The sequence below is a fragment of the Pinus tabuliformis genome, chromosome 7 (assembly GCF_031772625.1).
Source record: "Pinus tabuliformis cultivar Carrire ecotype Pingquan chromosome 7, CPIR1, whole genome shotgun sequence".
Lineage (NCBI taxonomy): Eukaryota > Viridiplantae > Streptophyta > Pinopsida > Pinales > Pinaceae > Pinus > Pinus tabuliformis.
The window spans coordinates 1,049,584,917-1,049,606,590 of record NC_142293.1 but is presented as its reverse complement, the minus strand read 5'-3'; the positions used below and the strand labels follow the sequence as shown (position 1 = coordinate 1,049,606,590).

Sequence of the window (21,674 nt, the reverse complement as noted above, 5' to 3'; positions counted from 1 at the left end):
ACCCTGGAACAGATGCAAATTTCACAGGTTTTATTCCTCGTTTAATAGTGACTTTTATTCCAGATGATAGTATTGAATATAATGGAGTATTTATCTCTGGTTGCAGCATTTCTTCAGCGGCATATAACAGTATTTCATTGTTGAAAAGTAACTTTTACAGTGTTAAATTGTTAAGGATGATGATGTGACAAGAATTTCAATGGTTGAAAAAAGTGGCAGAGTTGGGGCTATAGCAGTAGGCGAAGTAAAAATAATGGCAGCTTCTATGGCCATAACAAAATGTTGAGGTGACTGCCACATGTCGTTTCTGTTTCTTTTTTCCTTTTTTGTTTTGCCATATATTATTATCGGTAGTATAAGGGTGTGGAATGCAAATAGTGAGTTATCTCTAAGGTAAAGTCTTGAAGAGAGTGTAAATGATGTTGATTTTCTAGTGCAATGAAGACTGGTACAATGTCTTCTTTTTTTCAAACTGATAACTACTTCCAATGATACAACTTTACTTCTCTAGAGTATTCCAATAAATTAATAATTAACCAGTTATACATGAAAAAATTCAACAATAACTTCTTCAATAGAGCAATAGAGATCACAGTAAAACAGAAAAACAAGAGACCAAATTTTTGGTCAATGACCAAGGCAAAACCCACAAGGAGAAAAACCAGCAATCTTTCCTTATGAGAGAGAGTTCATTTCTTCAAAATGTACATCAGAATATTCCAGTCAAATTGCCAATCCCTGACCACAAAAAACCTCATGTCAAACCAGTCGTATGAAAGAACAGTCAATGCACTGTCCAAGTCAAAGTCTGCAACAGAGGGGCTGAATTTCAGCATGAGGTAGCTGGTCAAAGGACAGAAATTCAGCCTGCAATATCCACAGAAAACTTGTTCAAAGTCCCAGTAAAATCATAGAAGTTGACCTGCGGTCAACCCTCAGTCAAAAAGCCAGAACAGGAGCAGAACTTCAGTCAACCACAGTAAATTAATCACAAATAAACTTCAGCCTTCAAACCTCAGTCAAAACTGGGCCAAATCAAAGAGAAACAAATCAAGTCAATGCTGGTCAGACAGAGGTCAAACTATGGTCAACTCACAACTTCTTATTCTTCTTCTCCTCGCACGTGTGAACAGATCTTCTTGTGTTCAGATCGAATGGATGTTGTGTGTGGATCCAAATGAGGTCAATCGAATGCTAATTTATATGAGTGCTAGGAGGTGGGTTTTGACCTTGGGGTCAAACCCCTTCAATAGGTGGGGCCGACTCGTCCAAATGAGGCTGACTTGGTTAAGAAGAAAATCTTCTTTGTTTTTCCAATGAAAATACCAAGCACAGCTACCATTTTTTAACACTCCCTCTTAGCTAAGGAGGTACTTTTCATTCTCTCTCTCAAGATCAATCTCCCCAACCAATCCATTGGCCTCTCAGTAATAACCCAAGGGAGTACAAGTCTCATCAAAAGGAAAGATACATAGTATCAAACTCATTTACCCTGCAGCGACCAATGTTAATTCTTCTAATTGTTAATTTCTTTAAACAATTTACTTGTTTGCTACAACAAATATCGAATTAAATACACTGCAGCCTACAAAAATAAAAACTGCGGAAACTAAATACAGCACTTGAGATAAATAAACATCACACACATATACACAGTTATTTTTGGACAAATGTCCCCGAAAAAACCCAATGCGGGAAAACCGGTGCAGCAGCTGAGGGTTTTATTATTAAGTTGTAGTAATTCTGAGTACAATTCGTTGGATGCTCAACTGGCTATCAGATACAGAGAGAAACTGGGCAAAACAAATAGTGAGATGATCTCACCCTATCACTGGAAGAATCGGCTTTGATCTCACTAGAAATGAGCCTCTGCGCAAAAATGCGACAACCCCACACAGTCTCTACGTCACCTCTGCTAGGATTGCGCTGCCCCTCCTTCTGATCCTCTACTGGCTAGAAATTCAGCTCTCAGCCTCCCGGTCTCACACCTTGGCTCTCGACATCTGAAACTCTATTTCCTCAACAGGAATTTGATCTCCCTCGTAGGCTCTGCGCTGCCACAGCATAGCTCTTCGTGGCCCAGCGTCAGCCTCTTTGGACATCGTTCTTCCCTCTCTACCTTGTACTCTCTGTCCCAGGAGAAACTTCACTCTGGATACTATCTCTGCCCCTCACTACAAAAGATAACTTCAAATTCCTCTTTCGGCAACTGTTGTGCTTCAGAAATTTGATCTTCTCATCTCCACTCAATGTGTCTTCCAAATGCCCATCAAGCCTCCTCTTATAATCCTTCTGCTGAGAACCAACGGCCCAAATTAGATCCTAATCAATGGCTCAGATCATTTTGGCTTGATCCTCGTCTTCTTCTAGAAGTTTCACCCACAACTACAATAATGCCCTTTAATTATTTTAATTTCCTAAGTTTAGACTTAGGCACCCATTAAAAATAATTAATTATTTCAATAAAACTAATTCCGAGTGGAATTTCCCAAAACGATTTTTGGGTATTGTGCAATACATGTGTCCAAGCCTCCCTACAAATTTTGAGGCTTAGAGCACATCCAATGCTACCAAAAATCAACACTCCATCTTAGCGAGGAATGTGCTCTAGTAATGCAACCTGTTGAAGCATCACCCTTCTCTGTAACATCTCCCTCTGCGTTGTTGATGTCTGACATCGCCACCCACCAACTACTGCACAAATGTTACATTTGTACTACTGTTAGCACTGCCACTGCTAACACTGCATTTGTATTGGTGGTACGAAAGTAGGCAGTGGTACCGAGGGGTGCACAAAGATATTCCAAAAGTCCAATGTTATGCAGAGGGATGCGACCTGATGCATACAGACCTAATTTTAGACCCTAGCATCCAGTGTTGTATAGACGTATGCAATGATGAGCAGTGGCCTACAAAGGAGCATGGAGATGCGTGGTCGTTTGATGTAGCTTGTTGGCTTCAATTGAGCGACTCACATCACATCGAATACATGTAGGGAGTGCCAGGTATAGTGACACAAGCAGGATACAAGACGGCACAAGATGCTACAACAGTAGAACAGGGTATCCAGTGGTGTACAGGGATAAGCCGCAGGGTACAGTGCCAAGTCGAGGAGGACAGGGATACTAGGTGGGATGTAGGGGCATATGGTGTTGCACAGCGAGATCTTGGAGGGTTGCCTCCAAGGAGACTTATGAACGGAGACACCGAGCATTCCTTTGGGTGTAGTTCACCAAGGATTGACGGGGACGCAGATGAGCGATACTCGATGGTATCCATGGGGACTCACATGCATGTCCTTCTTATACATCACTTACAAGCACAGACGATTTGGCTGTTGTCCTTTGACACTCTGGGCACGAGCAACGGAGGACAAGGAGTTCACCCGACATATTGGGATGACACTCAACGCACTAGAGGAGAGACTTCTCAGCGGTGGCATTGGGTCGGTGCACGAGTTGAAAGCCAAAGGTTAGGGGATGAGGTGATCATCTATAGGGGTGGTATATCGTTCATTAGTGAGCCTACGCCTAGGGAGCTAGTCACGAGGGAAACATGTGTCACTCTTTCCACAGGGCATGTTAGGACCATGCAAGAGCAGAGGATACCATGTACAGCTGAGGAAGCTTTCCAATATGTGTCCGACCTCTAGACATTGTATTGGCACATTATTGAGAGGGCGAATGGCAGACTCAGTGGTGATGGTTGGCAGGAGCAAGACGGGTCCACATACATTGAGTCGATTACAAGTATCAGATACCCATCTATTGGTTGCCTTCAGGGGGTAGTTATTTGGCACATGTGGCTTTCAGTAATCATCGGTACTACGCAATGGCAGGCACAGGACAATTTAGCATGCATCAGATTAGTTCATGATATATGGGGCCTATATGTTGGTTGCATGCAGGGACTAGGGACGAGGAACAGACGGATTCCAGCAGTTGTTAGAGCTATGTTGCAACAAGTCTAGCTAGGGGATCCAGGGATTCAGTTGGTTGACAGGCCACTCCATCTCGTGAGGAGCAGGACCATAGCAGAGGGTGATCTAGCTCACTTTGGGGTTGACACATGGGGGATCACTGAGGCCTCCATTGTTTGGCGAGGAAGGCTTCTTCAGTTGCAACTCAGGATTGAGACTAGCGATGGGTGGGTAGATATCTGGGCAGGATGAACTTGGCCTTCGTCGATATTTCGCCTTCAGGTTTCAGGGGAGGAGGTTGCAGTGTGCACACGATGGGCAACCTATTCGAGTCAGAGTGGCGCAATGACAACATGGTGGCGCTTTTCTGAGACGAGCATGGAAGAGAGCATCGCAGTACTAGATAGCTCAACGACCTTTAGGGATGAGCTGGCTATTATAAAGGAAGATCACTCAGATTTTCCATTGGGCTTCAGTGACTCGTTGATGGTGTGGCGGACTTCATTAGCATGGCACGTTAGTCAGCAGGAGGATATCAGGAGGAGCTCATGCGGGAGAGACTTCGTCCTCAATCAGGCTATATCTAAAAGAGTTTACTCTTGGTGTGCATGAGGTGGACTACTTCGTAGGGCAGCTTCATGGAGAGTTGGACAAAGTCCTACATTATCATGATGCTCTAGTTATTGATAGTATGCAAATGGCTTCTAGAGCTTATACCTGGTCGGACGGTGAGTGGAGCAAGGGGTGTTTCACATTGATCATGATGCCTTGGGATCCTGGTATTGAAAGATTGCTTCATGATCAGACAATGCAGAGATCGGCGCTGAATAAGTTGCACATTTGGGACCCTAATATTACTAGTGATGATAGTGTTGATTAGCAAGCAAAGGGGTCGCTTCTTATGGCATTACTTGAGGACAAGCAATTTTTGGCGGGGAGGACTATAATATCCCCAACTTTGTGAGCATGGGAATCTAGCCTAGTTTTGGTGATATTAAGTAAAGGGGACAAATACTATTTTGGAGAAAGGTGGCAAGTATTATTTTATTGGAGATTGGCGACAAATTATTATTTTATTAAAATGGAGGCAAAAGTCACTTAGTGGAAAATGTTGATTTTTGGTAGCATCGAACGTGCTCTAGCCATGAAATTTGGTGGAGAGGCTAAGGCACATGATATCACCAAGACCCAGAAATCGTTTGGAAAATTTCTAGCCGGATGAAGAGATATTAAAACAATTAATATTTTTAATGGGTCCCTAAGTCTAAACTTAGGAAAATAAAAATATTAATGTTTATTAATATAAAATGGGTGAGAAAGTTCTAAGTGACGAGGATCAACCCAGTTCTAATCTTAGTCGTTGATTAGGGACTTAATCTCGGTCGTTGAATCGTCAACAGGAAAAGTATAAGAGGAGGCTTGACGGTCAGTTGGAGACACACCAAGAGAGATCAAGAATTCGATTTTCTGGGGCGAGGTTTGTTGAGGAAATTGAGTTAGTGATCAGTTGCAGTGAGGGGCAGTTCAGCAAGGGATTTCCATCTGAGGCTGAAGAATACATAGCAGAGAGGCTAACGCAGAGGCAACAGGAGCTGACGCAGAGATTTCAAGTTAAATGCTCTAAAAGACTTGGAATACGTAAATCTCCATTGAGGATACAAGAATATATATTAAAATGTAAGAATAAGAATGATGATACAATTGAGAATGAGGGGCCTGCTTATATACCAAGCAGGTGTCCCTTTATGAACGGTCATGTCTCCTTAGACATGCCTCTTTGTTTAACTAATTATTATGTTTATTATTTATTATCTATATTTATTACTTTTACATAAATTATATTCATAACACTAGTCTGTCCATGTAACGCCCAAACAGTGTGGAGTGGACGTGGTAGACAGTAGACTTGCTTCACTCCAACATCACTGTTAAAACTCTCAGGCATTCTTTTCAATTAATTTAAGCATTGACCTGTTCAAATAACTTGTTCATATAAAGTAGACTTTTTGTTACAAATCCTTTATTCTTCTAATTTTTCTGTGTATTTCTTGAAAAGCGAGGGGGGGCGGAGGGGGCAGCTTGCCTTTACTCCTACATTGTGGTTGAACTCTTTGACATTCCTCCTATTGTTTTGATTTTAGCTTTGACAAGTTCGTATAACCTGTGCACCACCACTCTCCATTCATTTGGAACTCTCATTTCCCCAAGAGAAGATGTTGCTTCGTAAGGGAGAGGGAAATTGGGAAAATCATGAAAGAAAATGTGCACAGTTCACAAATTGAAAACATAAACGATGCCCATAAACAGACTGCACAGATAAACAATTTTTTAATATATGCAACATGAATGATAATGATACCTGTGATTGAAGATATAATGCTTGAAACAGGAGAAGAAAGTCATGATTGTGAAAGAGGGAATTATCAGGTACTAAGAAAAATAATGTAAATAAAAGAAAACAAACAACAATAATCGATGCTGCAATTCCAAACAAACAATGACCTGCAACGATGATTGTCAAAGGTGCAAACATTTTGTTATGAAATCACATCAGAGTAAGGTCTACAGGGATCAAGAACCAATGAAGACATTGATTTGTCAGTGATGTGCACACAGGTGACAACAACAATGACAATTGTCTGAATCAAGCAAGTGAACTTTAGGGAAACTAGCACTTATATGATGCAAACTAGCGCATGACTCAATAAAGTAATGTACCCAAATACTATTATGAGCTTTGAAAAAGACTCAAGTTAACGAAGCAAAGGACTTAAAAAATTACAGGAAAAGTAGATCAAAACAGCCCACTTACTACAGCAAAGCATTGAGGTAAAGTCACAAATTTAAACAAAACAATACAAAAAAATAATGGAAAGATATCTCTAACATTGCCTTACTATGTGCTTCTAAAAGTGCGGTACAACATGGGGCTGGAACTGGTGAGGACGGTAGCTCCCTCAGCACGTGCTGCAAAAAAGGCAAAGCAATTATGATGAATTTCAGACAGAAAACTCAAGTACAAAAACTAACAGAAAACCCTCAAAAAAAATGAATCCAACACTCCAATCCATAAAAGATCATGATATGGCAATTAGCAGCAAAGCAATATAACACAAAATTTCCTTAATAACATTTTTCCATCTTAAAAGAGGTATGTTCAAACCTTGATACAATCACCCACAACATGTGCATCTTCATCTGGCGAAAATTGATTTCTTCCTGGAAGGTCAGCAAAATGTCAATCACAGGACTCAAACTGAAATAGGAATGAAGCAAAGAAAGAACGAAATAGGCATTTAAAGAGGCAAGGAAAGCATCGCTTGAATAAAGTTATTAACTATAATCTAATAACTAAGTGCACTGCTTTAGACATGGTCTAATGTTAAACAATAAAAGAGCATTCAATGGGCCTACCTTGCTCATATTCACGAACTCGTCGATCGACTTCATCAACATCTGCAGACTGCCGCAAAATACCTTCTACTTTAACTCCTGTTCCAAAGGCAAATTAGCGTGCTTAGTTGTCTGCCTAAGAATATTAATTGTGAATGCCACATTGAGTTGCAGTTTCACAGATATTATAAGAGAGAAATTTATGATTTGGGGTTCTTGCCAAAATGGCATAAGTGAATCCCTAACAGTATGTGGTTGACTCAAAATCTCCAAGTGAAAGCATAATCCACACCGACTCTGTTCAAAACAAAAGGCATAACAGACTTCACCAATATCACATGAAAACGTTACGATTTTTATATCATCCCTATAACACGCTACCAATCTCCTCGATCAAAATAACTCACATAAAAATGATAGAACATATAGCTTTGAAACGACTTTACATTGCAATATTGATTTGTAAAACCAATAACTCGCTGACTGTCCAAATAGAGATGAAAATATTACAACAGCGCAATATTTTGGCTTTTGAGATGTAAAAGGCGTAGACAGGCAGCTAATACAAGAAAAGCACATATTAAATTCCACCCAACATTTACAGAAGATAAATAACATCTACTATGCTTACATTCATAACCCAAAAATACAGATAACTAAGCAACCAGAATTGAATGAAATTTACCATGCCTACATTCATAACCAAAAAATAGAAACTCTGGCAATCAGAACTGATTGTAATGTTACATATGTTTAAATGAAACAAGTGACAGAAGATCATTAGAGGTGGACATTAGAATTTTATGCTATCCTCCTCGTAGAACCAAGCATTTCCCCCATTTTGAGTGTGGCTATGATTAGGTACCTAATATACAAGAACAAAACCAATGGCATGGAAAACAACAGGCTCTCCAAAATTTACTCAAAATCCAACCAAAACCACCTGTGGCTCAGGAAGGGATGGCATAAAGATGCCAAGTCTTGGCTAAATGATAGGATAATAAAGGAAGAAGTCATTTTGCAGAATAACAAAAACATAAAAAATATTATAATATCCAAGTTTAAGGAGAATTTCTGGTGTGATAAAAAATTACAGGGTAAAAGAAATAAAGCTATTATAAAGAGGTGATCAACCCTAACCTAGAAAATCAAGAGTATGTCTCCATTTTGACTACCATAAAGAAGAAAAACAACATTGCTAAAATGAGAACAAACTCTCACAAGCCACGTAGTGAAACTACGCATTGAACAATTCGCAAAATACCATGGGTTGAAAGAATTTATCATCTTTGTGACTCTAAGAGGGTTGAAAATGAAGAGTACTCTTTTATAATGTAGTGAGTAATACCCAAATTAGATCATAATTTCAAAATATTTGCCACAACATCAACTTAACTCATCAAAACTATTGTGATCTTGGAACGTTTCTCTTAATGCTTTTTTAGCATAGAAATAAAATTTTAAAGAAATCCAAGTAATCCCTTACCTAAGGTTCGATGGACAAAATTTGGCCTGAGTGGATTTTAACCATAATCATAAACAAATTAAAATAACATACAAAAAGCCGAATATATAACATTCATATTCATTTCAGGTTCAAATCCTTCAAAGTTTCAATCATTCATGATTCATCGATTGCCATTCAATTGCACCATCCCTCTTTGGCTCACAATTCACAGTTGCCCTCCTTCCACCTACAATCTGCACAATGTAGACACCAGTGCTGCAAACATCGCAATAATATTGGGACATCGCACTTTTTTCAAGGCGGCAATATTTCAGCATTTTTTTCTCCCTGAAAAAATCGCGATATTATCGCGACACGATTGGAAAAATTGGACATACATGCCCAATTGCATTCATAAATTTATTTTTGGTTTTTTTCCCCTCATTTTGCAAATAGAGGCCAGGGTTAGAGAGCAAAGTAGCAGGAGAACAAATTTCCTAAGCTTAAAGAGGAAAAAGCCGATGATATTTAGGATCCATCTCAAAAAAAAATGCACTGTGGACTGACTTTGCCAACAGGTCGCACACTTGCTAGTATGGGCATCAAATTCAGCCCTGTTTTTTTTGTTTTCTCTTAGTTTTACCTTGGGTTTCAGTCACCTATTTATTTTCCATGATTTTGCTATGGGCAGGGTGTTGAGAAATCAATGCATGTAGGTTTGATTCCTCTTTTCTTGATAATTATTTGCGATGTATGTTGGCTTCTTTTACTTCTTAATTATGTTATCTTCCATCAAGCAATTACCAAATCAAAATGTATGAAAATCACAAGAAGAAGGAACACAAGATATAGGCACTCAGCCAGAGCAAAATCCCTATCTAGGGGAACCCATGCTTCAAAAATATTTTTCTTTTAAAATAAAATTTATTTTTCTTTTCTTTTGACAAATACAATTATGAAGATCGACACTAGTTACATCCTTCAACACAGGGAGTGCGTTTTTTTGCCATTATTGTTTCATTAAGTGGAGAGGGTTTCTTGATTGTAAAAATGTTGATTTTTACTTTTTAAAATTATTCTTGTACCCTCAGTTCAATCTTACATTAAAGAATAAACACGCCAAGGCATTTGTACCCTATGTGGTAATATGGTGAACCCGATGGAGGGTTCAATAGACAAAATTTGCATTGCAGGTTGTGTGGGAAGCATGTGACAGGGGGAATATCTCAATTGAAATACCACCTTGGACAAATTCTAGTATATGACGTAGGAATTTGCCCAAAAGTGTCTCCAGAAATCATGCGTATTGCCATCAAATCATTAGATGATAAAGATTTTGCCAGAAGTAACAAGGAAGCTATGAAAAGTCAAATTGCAAGGGGAGGGAGTGGGGGCAAGTGAGAGTGGTTCTACTTCTTCAGCATCAGCTTCTACAATGGCCAACCCCACATCTACCTCATCATTTTTAGTTCCTAGAACAACACCTGGTGCACAATTGTCTATCAAGTCAATGCTTAAAAGAAAGGAGAAGGAAGAAGTTGATAAGTTAGTGGGTAGGTGTTTTCTATGGAGTGACATTCCCTTTAGGAATGCTAAAAACAATCCATTTTCCCAGGCTATGTTTGATGTTATTGCTATTGTTGGCTCGAGTTACAAAGTCCCTTCCTATGATGACTTGAGCAGGCATATTCTTCAAAATGGAAAGTTTGATTGCACTGCTAGATTCGAGCATTTTGGGGCATCATTGGAGTACACGAGATGCACAATGATGTCAAATGATTGGACCGATCAAAAGGGTAGAACCCTTATTAACTTCTTGGGGACAACGTTTATGAAATGTGTTGAAGCATCTGCACATATCAAAGATGCACAATTATTATGTGATTTGTTGGATGTATTCATTCAGGTGGTAGGTCTACAAAATGTTGTAGACATCATAATGGACAAGGCTACAAATTATGTTGTTGTTGGTTGGTTACTTATGGAGAGGTATGTTGAAAAGTGTAACTAGGTTCGGTCTTCATAATGACATGTAATTGTGATTTTCCTAAACGATGAAAAGAAGAAAAATAAAATTATTATTGTAATGCTTGCTTCATGGATTTCATGAGCAAGAGAATTTATTTTTAGATAGCTCCCATTGAGAGCCTTTAGGATTTGTCATTAAAGTCAAAAAGAGTCAATGTCATGTATGAAGAACCCTTCTTGGGCATATTACGAATGTATATGAGTCTATAAAATTGTCATGAAACCCTCCAAAGACAAGCACAAGTTCTCCTCTTCAAGTCGGGCCTCAAGATGAAGTAGAAGACTCATGTCAGCTCACCTAATTCGAGACACATTCCTTCATAAGGTCATGTCGACCTATGTTCATCAGCAAACCACTATATATATGTGTGAAGGGTCTTGAAGGAGTTCGGATCCCTCTGAAATTTGGGTGGAAAATTGTAGAGAAAATTTCGAATTTCTTAGTAATTCAGATAGGAGAGTACAGTGACAAGAAAAGAGACTAATTCGGATGTGAAATTGCCGAAGGAACTCAGATGGGTGATGAAGGAAAAGCGAGGATCTTTCATGGCTAATCATAGGAACAGAAGTTTGAATTTCAAAGAGAAGGTCTCGGTGCTACAACAGAGGAACACAGCTCGGATAAGGGTATATAGAAGTTACAATTCAATGCTATAATGGAGACCACAGTTCGGTAGAAGCTACAGCGCAGTGCTATGATAGGCTACAAGTTTTGTGCTATGATTCGATTCAGATCTTTTACATTTTCGATGCAATCTCTGGTTTTGGTTTGACAACAGTAAGAAGGATTCGGTGCCACCTCAGTAAGAAGGTTATGTTGTCATCACAATAGAAGGATCTCACTACCACCACAAAAAGAAGATCTCAAAAAGAAGGTGATGATACAGTAAGGAGATCTCGATAACAATGATTAGATCTCGGTGGTGACAATGTCTCAATGCTAACTACTCTTCCACTTCGACCTTCTTAGCATTGAGACATTATCACCACCAAAATGAAGAATCAGATCATGGCAAGGGCATTGACGATGCTTATCATATACTTCATGGATGGTAATATACACCCTTTGGAGGGCCTTGGAGACTTGTTGATGGATGTTGGAGCCCCTTGATGATGTTCTACCCTATGCATAATGTTCATGCTTAGCATGATGACATTGGACATGATGATGATGAGGCACCTCTTTGGAGAGGTCATGAAGTCCCTATCATTAATGGCATCATGATGATGATGGAGGACATTGCACATGTGATGGGATGTGACACTTGATGGGTCATATGATGAAGAGGGGACACCTTTTGATGGAGAGGCATGACCTTTTGATGATGCATGGCACCTTTTGGGGAGACACATGACTTTTGGAGCCTTCACGTCCCCTTTTGGAGATGGTGTCACCTTCATGAGGCCTCTACACTCACACATGTGGCAATTTTGGAGGATATTTTCATGTTTTAGCATTGTAATTTCACTTTAGAGGCATTTGGGAGTTGACATGAAACCTATCCTACCTTATATCATGGATTACTATAGTTTTAGGTCTTTTAGTGAATTATTAGTTTAAGGGAGGTAAGGCGTTTGGTTTCCCTTGTATATATAGGGCAGAGCTAGCCTCATTTAAGCCATTGCACATTGTTGAGAGATCACTTCTCTTGGATTAGCATCTTTTATCTAGATCGCTATGGAGCACTAGTTGAGGAACTTTCTTTGGGGAAACTTATGTTGTGGATGCATTCGCTTTTCATGGAAGATTATTGATGAACATTGATGGATGCATATTAATCGATGTAAATTATCTTCTTTTTTCTGAGAAATCTTTTTTAATGGAAATCACATTAAGATTCATTTGTCGACGTGTTTTGAACAAGCCAGTGTGGTTCATCGTTGGGACAAGATGAAGAATCAGATCATGGCAACAATTTAAATAGAGAGACAAATCACTACAACAGCTACTTTTGACTCAAAAATAGTTGTTTCATTTTAGCCGTTGGAATGATTTGTCTCTCTATTTAACTCGTTGCCATGATCTAATTCTTCATCTTGTCCTGAAGATGAACCACATTGGCTGGTTCGAAATGCATCGACAAATGAATCTTAATGTGATTTTCACCGAAAAAGATTAGTGCCTTGGCCCTTTCTCAATTTAGGGCTAATGGAGTTTGGGATCAAACAAACTTGGGGGAAAAGGAATGGATGAAGGTTTAAAAGACTAAGGGAGACCAACTTGTGGCCCTTAAAAAATTTCAAGGATAAAAAAGGGAAAGAGCTACACTTAGGTCACCTCAAAGAACTTGATGAGAAACCTAAGGAGAATAATGAGATAAAAATAGCAACAACACTTTCGTGAATGATTACTAAACTTTATCCATTAACATAAACAAAATAAAAGAAGATAATCGAATTTAGGCTTCTGTGATCCATATCTAGTTTTTGAGAAATCTTTTTCGGTGAAAATCACATTAAGATTCATTTGTCGACGCGTTTCGAACCAGCCGGTGTGGTTCATCTTCAGGACAAGATGAAGAATCGGATCATGGCAACGAGTTAAAGTAGCTGTTTCATTTTAGCCGTTGGAACAACTACTTTAACTCGTTGCCATGATCCGATTCTTCATCTTGTCCTGAAGATGAACCAGACTCGTTGGTTCGAAACGCGTCGACAAATGAATCTTACTGTGATTTTCACTGAAAAAGATTTCTCAAAAACTAGATATGGATCACAAAAGCCTAAATTCGATTATCTTCTTTTATTTTGTTTATGTTAATGGATAAAGTTTAGCAATCATTCACCAAAGTGTTGTTGCTATTTTTGTCTCATTATTCTCCTTGAACAAGGTTTCTCATCAAGTTCTTTCAGGTGACCTAAGTGTAGCTCTTTCCCTTATTTATCCTTGAAATTTTTCAAGGGCCACAAGTTCAAGTTGGTCTCCCTTAGTCTTTTAAACCTTCATCCATTCCTTTTCCCCCAATTTTATTTGATTCCAAATTCCATTAGCCCTAGATTGAGAGAGGGCCAAGGCACTAATCCTCTCTTGTGGCAATTGTTGAAAGATGTAACTAGGTTTGGTCTTCATAATGACTCATGTACTCTTGATTTTGTATATTTGATGTAAAGAGAAAAAAAAGAAAAAGAAAATTATTCTTGAAGCATGGGTTTCATGCTCCTTTTAATTTGTCAACTAGGTCAAGCATGTTCTCGATGCTTATAGGTTTTACTTAAGTCAAAAGAGTCTTTATCATATGTATAATACCCTTCTTGGTCTTTTGTATCATGAAAAAAAACGAAAATTATTGTGTCCAAAAAGAAGTCAAAAAGGACTTCTTCACCAAGTCAACCCTACCTATGACAAGTCTACCTTGATGTGGCTATTCGACCTCCTGGAAAAGGTATATATTGGAGGAAACTTCGACCTATTTGATCATCCATCTATCACAAGTTCGATCTGCAATAAGAAGAAGAGGACAAGAAGTGCGAAGGTCAAAGGAGAAGAGCAAAAGTCAAAGAAAGGAATAAAAAAGATTTTTTGAGCCTCTTATCTCTCACACGTGTGAAGCTAGGGTTTCTGCCCAAGGGGTCGAAAAACATAGTTGACCAGGAAGGAAAGCAATTTGACTTTCATTGACTTTGGAAACTTTGACTCATCTAAAGGAGGATCTTTTGGAGGTTTGACTTGGTGATTGAGGAAGGTCTTGGTTTTGGTCTAGAGGTCTTGAATGTCTCATTTTGTCTTGGTTCTATAAGAAGAGAATTTTGATTGGGTTTTCCCCTAAGAGGGGATTTGCCCTGGCTAAGAGCCTACATATTATGTTCTATTGTTCTTGTGATCTTCATGTTCTTTATGGTTTGATGGTTGCTTGATGAAAAGAAAACATAAGAAGATAGTATAATTAAAAGTTATCAAAAGCTTTTATCAAAGAAAGAAAATATTTTTTGCCTTTTGATATTTTAGCAACAATCACATATACTTTAAAAATCAATTTTTTATTCTTTTAGGGTAAATTAGGGTTTAGTTATAGCAAAATCATTTATTTTCTACATCTATTAACTTGGATGTCAATGTCCTAGGGTTAAAAATTGTGGAATATATCGAAAAATCAAAAATGGCATTTAAAGTGTATTTTTTAGCCATAATTCAGGGCAGACATCTAGGGTTTTAATGTTGTTATAAGCTCTTTTAAGTTTTAACAACGACAAATTGTTGTAATTAATTCTCTTATCTACTCTCAATGTAGCCCTTAATTTTTCACTTTATTATCATCGATTCTTGCGCTATTTTTGCTACTTATAAACTAGTATATTGTTGTAATTTATTAATTTTCATGCTAGTTTACTTTAACCAAATGTAATTTCTTGATTACATGTGTTCGAGAACTTTCCTTGAAGCCTTTATCTATGTTCCACCAAGACTCTAGGAGGGGGGGAATGGGTGTGGAGAGACACATAGGGGGGCATGTCGGAGTACACTCAAATTTTAGGAAAATTTAGGGGGCACGTCAAGGTGTGTGTGTGTGTGTATGAATGTGTGTGTAAGTGTGTGTGTGTCTAAGTGTATATGTGTGTGTATGAATGATTCAAATTCACATTCAATAATGAAAGCATAAATACATTATCCCCAATGGGGGTGGAAAACGAGGAAGGGCAAGGGATCGGGTGGCAGGCCCGCCACCCCACCTCAGAATACATATAACAGGGGGGTGGTGTGGCCAACCCCCCACATGCAAACGCGTCTGATGTCAAACACGGAAGCACCAACTTTTTATTCTTATTCTCAGTGAAGACAATATTGTCGATATTCGCAAATATCATGATATTTTCGGGGGCCAAGATATCGCGATATTTTGTCTCCCCAAAAATATCGCGATATTTCCGAAATATCGGAGATATTTCGGGAAAATACCACGCTATGACCTAAAAAATCGTCAGGTGGGTGAAAAAATGCAATGCCTCGGCTAGAAAAGGCCAAAATCGTTTTCTTTCCTCATTCTTGTTTTCTGATTGTTGGAGAAGGAAGGGGAGAGCATTGTGCTTGTTGTCAAGGAGGAATCGAGGGTTGAATAGCCATTATTGCCACCAATAACGAATATTTTGTTGATCAAAGATTGAAGAACAGTGAGACAATCTTCATTTCTTCCATTAACAGGTATGTTCTAATAAACCCCTATGTTAATGATTTTTTTATAGATTTAGGGTTATTCTAGCTTGCTTATTTACCTACAAACATTTTGCTTGTTTTTTTTTCCATTTGCTATGATTTTCATGCCCATGAGCAAATGCAAGGGTTTTCTCCATATTTGGACAACAAACCCATTTTTTTTTAACTTTCAAATGCACCCTCTTATAGTCATTTATGATTTTTCATTGAATTCACAATGCAAATAATGTAGCAAAAAAAATATTTTGTAAAATGAGGTGGTTATTACTTATTAATTCCAAATATTTTTTGGTGCCCTAGGTTTGAGTTAGCTCACTACAAAATTCAAATATGCCAAAAGCCTTGGACCCATTGTGGGAGTATGGGGAGCCTGATGGTGGGACAAATCGAGCATATCTATCATGCAAATTGTGTGAGACCAGGATGACAGGAAGGGTTACGCTATTGAAATACCATCTGGCTAGACTCACTGGACATGATGTTGGGATTTGTACAGTTTTTAGTTCGTAGCTTATACAAAAAGCTCTTGAAGCAATTGAGGAAAAAGACAGAAAGAAGGACGAGAGAGAAAGAGACAAGGTTGAACGTGCAGGTAGATATTTGGGGATATCTTCTTCTGATTTTGATGTTAAGGGTAGTGGGAGGGGCTCCACGGCATCCCCTGCTACTGCTAGTGCGAAATCATCATTTTTTGTTCCACGAATAGAACATGGAGCACAACCTGGCATAAAATCAATTGTTAAAAGAGGGAGAAGCAAGAAGCAGATAGTCATGGGGAGGTGTCTTTTCTGGAGGGACTTACCTCTCAACATCACCAAAACCAATCCATTTTGCAAGCCAATGTGTGATGCTATTGTTGTTGTGGGCCCAAGGTACAAAAGTGTTACATATGAGGAGTTGTGGGGGCCAATTCTTCAAGCAAAAAAGCAAGACATCAACTCTAGATTGGCGGAGCTGAAAAAAACATGGGAAGTTTCTAGATGCACAATGATGTCTGATGGTTGGACAAATAGGAAGGGTAGGACCCTTCTAAATTTCTTGGTACATTGTCCTAAAGGTACCGTGTTTATTAAATCAGTGGATGCATCAGCACATATCAATGATGCAGCAACAATATGTGAGTTGTTAGATGGGATCATTCGGGAGATTGGTGTGCAGAATGTGGTGCAAGTCATAACAGACAATGCAGTTAATTATGTGTATGTCGGCAAGATGCTTATGGAGAGGCATCGCACATTGTTCTGGACTCCGTGTGTAGCACATTGTATCGATTTTTTGCTTGAGGATATGAGGAAACTCTCCTTCATCAAGGAGGTGGTTGATATGGCTAGGAGCATCCCCAAGTTTATTTATAACCATGCTTTTGTTCTTAGCCTCATGAGGAGGTTCACTAGAAACAAGGAGTTGCGGTGTCCTGCAATCAAACGTTTTGCCACAAACTTTATTACTCTTCAGTCTTTGCTTCGATACCAGCTCGAGTTGAAGCAAATGTTTGTTTCTGATGAGTGGTGTGATTGTAGATACAGCAAGAGACAGGATGGGAGAGCCATTGCAAAAATGGTGTACTCTGACACGTTTTGGCAAGGAGTAGAAGAAGCATGCTAAGTTAGTGAACCTATAGTAAAGGTTTTGAGATTGGTAGATGGGGAGAAGCCTCCAATGGCTTATTTGTATGAGGCCATGGATAGGGCCAAAGAGGCCATTCGTTTTTATTATGCAGACAAGGGTTCTACTGGCTTGATAGGCATATGATGTTATGGGATGTCATTGATAGTCGGTGGATAGGGATGCTTCATCGACCCATTCATGCAGCAGCGCTCTTCCTCAACCCTGCATTTTCATACAAATGCGGCTTTGATTTTGATGGAAAGGTGATGGAAGGGCTCCATTCCTGTATTCATAAGATGGTACCTAATCCTGCACTTCGTAGCAAAATCAATTGTGAGATACAGTTTTTATCGAGATTGTGTTGGCATATTTGGCTTTGATGATGCTATTAGGGAAAGGACCCTCTTCATGCCACGTAAGTGACAAGTCATCACTCATTAGAAATTAGAATTTTCAATTTAGAATTTCCTTACTTATAAGTCTAGATTTTTTAAATTCAATTATGTAACTTTTATTTGAATGTTTAATTATGTTTTAAGTTTTTGAATTTTTTATTTCTTTATTTTGTTGTAGATATTTTGGTGGAGAAGCTATGGTGCAAGGGCACCAAATTTGCAGAAATTGGCTATAAGAATCTAGAGTCAAACATGTAGCTCTTCGGGGTGTGAGCGCAATTGGAGTGTAATTGAGAAAATACATGCAAAAAAACGCAACAGGTATAACTTTGAGCTCCAGCCTTCAATTGAGCAATTACACTTATTGTAATTTTAATTTTTAAATTTATGACCTTCAAGTGTCAAGACTCAAGACTCATTAGTTTTTTTTGACACTCTTACAGGTTGGAGTTTGCACGCTTCAATGATTTAGTGTATTTGCACTACAATATCTGACTTCGAGTGAAGCAAATAGAAGCACCAATGGATCCAAATGTCATTTCCTTAGACAATATTGATGTATTGTCTCAGTGGAGGGTGGAGTCTGAGGAGCCCATCTTGGAAGAGTCACCTTCATGGTTAGAGCTAAATGATCCATTAGAACAGGGTAAGCAAGAGCAGGAGCACTCGAGGCAGGGGCAGCACGAGGAGGAGGAGGAGACTGTGGGAGCATCAACATCAACACCATCTGCTATAGATATAGGAGAGCACAACTCCATACCTAGCACTCATTACTTGACATTAGGTGCAGGGGCAAGCCAGGGCCTTCTACTACGAGGGGCAGGTCTGGCAAACATCCCATCATGTTTTCCCGTAAAAGGGTGAGAGGGCAGTTATTTCAGATAGATAGCTGCTAGTTTTATTTGTTTTGCTACATATAACTCATGATGATGAGATACTTTTATATATGTGATGTTATTTTGTATTGTTTCTCCACATTTGAGTCCTTGATTGGACAATTATCAGGGATCAGCATGATTTGGTATCACCTTTGATGTATCATTTCTATTTGACATCATATATATCAGTGCTTTCTTCATATTTATGTGCCAATGTGTTTATTTCATGTTGTTATTGCTTTATATGTTTAAAAATCTAAAGAAAACAATGAATATATTATGCATTTTTTATGCTTATCGATATTTGCCGATATTTTCATCGATATTGCCGATAAGATGTTTTCTGGGCCCTCACCGATATTTTGCCGATATCGATATTATCAACCCTACTCATTCTTGCTCAAAGGGGAGGTTTGTTGTTGTGCATATCGTATTTCCCTAAATATCCCTTATTGCGGGTGGGATTTTCTAGGGTATACTCATGGTGGTGAAGCCATTCCCGTGGAAATTTTACAGTCAACTTGTATGCTTTGGAACTCACTAGTCATCGTTTCTAGGGGTGAGAAAGTATGGGCTATCAGAGAAGTTGCAGTGATTAATGGCACCTGGGCATGACAAATCATGAATGTTGTACACAGAAGACCTTCAGAAGGGTGGGGGTTCCTCTCTGGAAGCAAAATTCAAGTAAGTTAGCGGCACCCACCAAAACTAGCTTTCATATTGAGCCTGGACAATGTGACGCTAGCTCCCCGTCTGCATCTAGAGTGGTTGGCAACTTGGACGACCTTATCAGAGGTAAAATATGTGCCTTTAGTCTGCATTTTAGCTTTTCTGGAGTTTATTATATGTTTTTAGCCTATGCCTAGGGTCAATTTTTGTGGTAGTCTTTGGCCACTCTTCCCTGGAACTTTGTCTCAGATTTCATCCTTAAGTCCAACCAATTAATCCCCATTTTATTTTGTTTTCCGCTAGTGGTGGTCGATTATGTTGGGTTTGCCTGTTTGGGACGTTCTTTCCCCTTTTGTTCGGTCTCTCAACACTCTATTTTTACCCTGACTTCTCCCTCCAAAGTTTGGTGCCCAACATTTGGTCTTTGTTGTAATTCTTGCCTGGTCATCATGCCTCAGTAGCACATGCGAAGTCACTGAGGAGGGGATGATCAAGGCCCTCAGGGCAGACCACGTGCCCAAGCCCAAGCAAAAGAAGCCGCAACAATATACAATTTGACCACTCCCTTAGAAATTCAATATGAAATTCTTCATCTGGAATTCTTATTTGTTGTTGATCAGCATGCCTTCTAAGATTCTAATATTATTGATGGGGTTACCCAATCGGTTCTTGACCCTAGTAATACTAGGGGAAAACAGAAGCAATACCTCAATTCTATAACATTGCATTGGCAGTTGAAAACCATCTTGAGTTGAGTTTTGAAAGAAAAACAGGAGGAACAGTACAACATATTTGCAGCCCTGAAGGATATTAAATGTACTCAGTGGAATCAGCACTTCTGTTTGGAGCGTTTAGATGCCAGGGTAGCTTACCTAGAGATCCACCTTCAATGTGATGAGAAACATACAACCCCCCCTAGGATCCAATTCCAAAAATCCTACTCCAATGACTTCATCAGGATGATGCTCTTGCTATGTACCATGACTATATGTTTGATGTAATGATATTTTGATTTTCTGAGCAATACAAAATTAATCCACGAAAGAAAGCATATAGATACATTGATCCATACATAACTGAATTATATATTGACCCATACTCATCATTCATATTGATACATACATCATTCATCCATACACCACAAGATTCAATAATGAAATAGATTGATCATTCATTATTTATCATTCTAGAACCTAAATTGATTTAAAAACTAAATTCATCATTCATCATTCTAAATTCTAAATTGATTTAAAATTTAAATTCATCATTCATCATTCTAGAATCTAATTACTACTAAGCAAAATAAACTAAAGTAGATATTCAAGTCTGAAGACTCGAATAGTAAATTGCTATAACAAAAACTCAAAAAAAGTAGAGTGACGAGTCAAAGAATCAATCTAAGGTCATCGATATCTAGAGTCAAAGAATCAGTCTAAGGTCATTAATATCTAGAGTCAATACTCAAAAGTTAAAACTAAAAATTATAAATAGGCAACGAGCATTGAAGGAGCGTCACGGGGGAGGAGAGCCAATAGTTAATTGGTAGGTCAGATAGCATCACAACGTAAGCCGAGTAGAGGTGAGGTTGGTAAGTCGAATGACTGAGTTAGGGATTGCAAATTAGTTTACGTTTTGATATTTGTTATGTTTTTCAATTTTTAGTTTTAATTTTTTTTTCAAATTTTTTTTATAGATTTTGAGGGTTATTAGACAAAATTGAGGGGGATGCATCCCCCCTGAAAAGGGATGCTTTTGGGCTTGGTGTTCTTGATTAAATGCTAGTCCCATACCCTCATATAGGATAGAATCCAACGGAAACATTACAATCCCCCCAATCCTAAAAACTGTTAATTCTTATGGATTTTGAGTAGGATCTAAAATTCTACTTCTCCATATGAAATCCAATGAGGTAATAACCACTCTCAAACATCTTGAGGCAATTAATGGTAATGTTAAAATTTAAGTAAAAGGATGAAAATGAAATACAAAAGAGAATGTCACTTTTACTTTCTGAATTTAACATTACCATTAATTACATAGCTTTAGTAGGGCCGTAAAGTTGAATATTAAGCTTCCCCACCCATAAATTATTGTTTTCAAGCAAAATTAAGGGGGGACACCTAGCCCTTTCTAAGGTGGAATGCCCACAAGCACCCCTTTCAGGGAAACATGTCCACGAGACAGGGGA

The 21,674-nt window shown here is 38.6% G+C and overlaps 1 protein-coding gene across 2 annotated transcripts in view; it reads right to left on the bottom strand.

Moving 5' to 3' along the window:
- Nucleotides 1-21,674, bottom strand: part of LOC149251271 (rho GTPase-activating protein 7-like) — a 351,010-nt gene that overhangs the window by 254,466 nt on the left and 74,870 nt on the right. For both annotated transcript variants that reach the window (XM_089459324.1, XM_089459325.1), the window contains exons 8-10: nucleotides 7,334-7,411; nucleotides 7,083-7,138; nucleotides 6,817-6,886 (exon numbers count right to left, since the gene is read on the bottom strand). In XM_089459324.1, coding sequence (XP_089315450.1) covers nucleotides 6,817-6,886; nucleotides 7,083-7,138; nucleotides 7,334-7,411 — 204 coding nt within the window. The remainder of the gene's footprint in view (nucleotides 1-6,816; nucleotides 6,887-7,082; nucleotides 7,139-7,333; nucleotides 7,412-21,674) is intronic.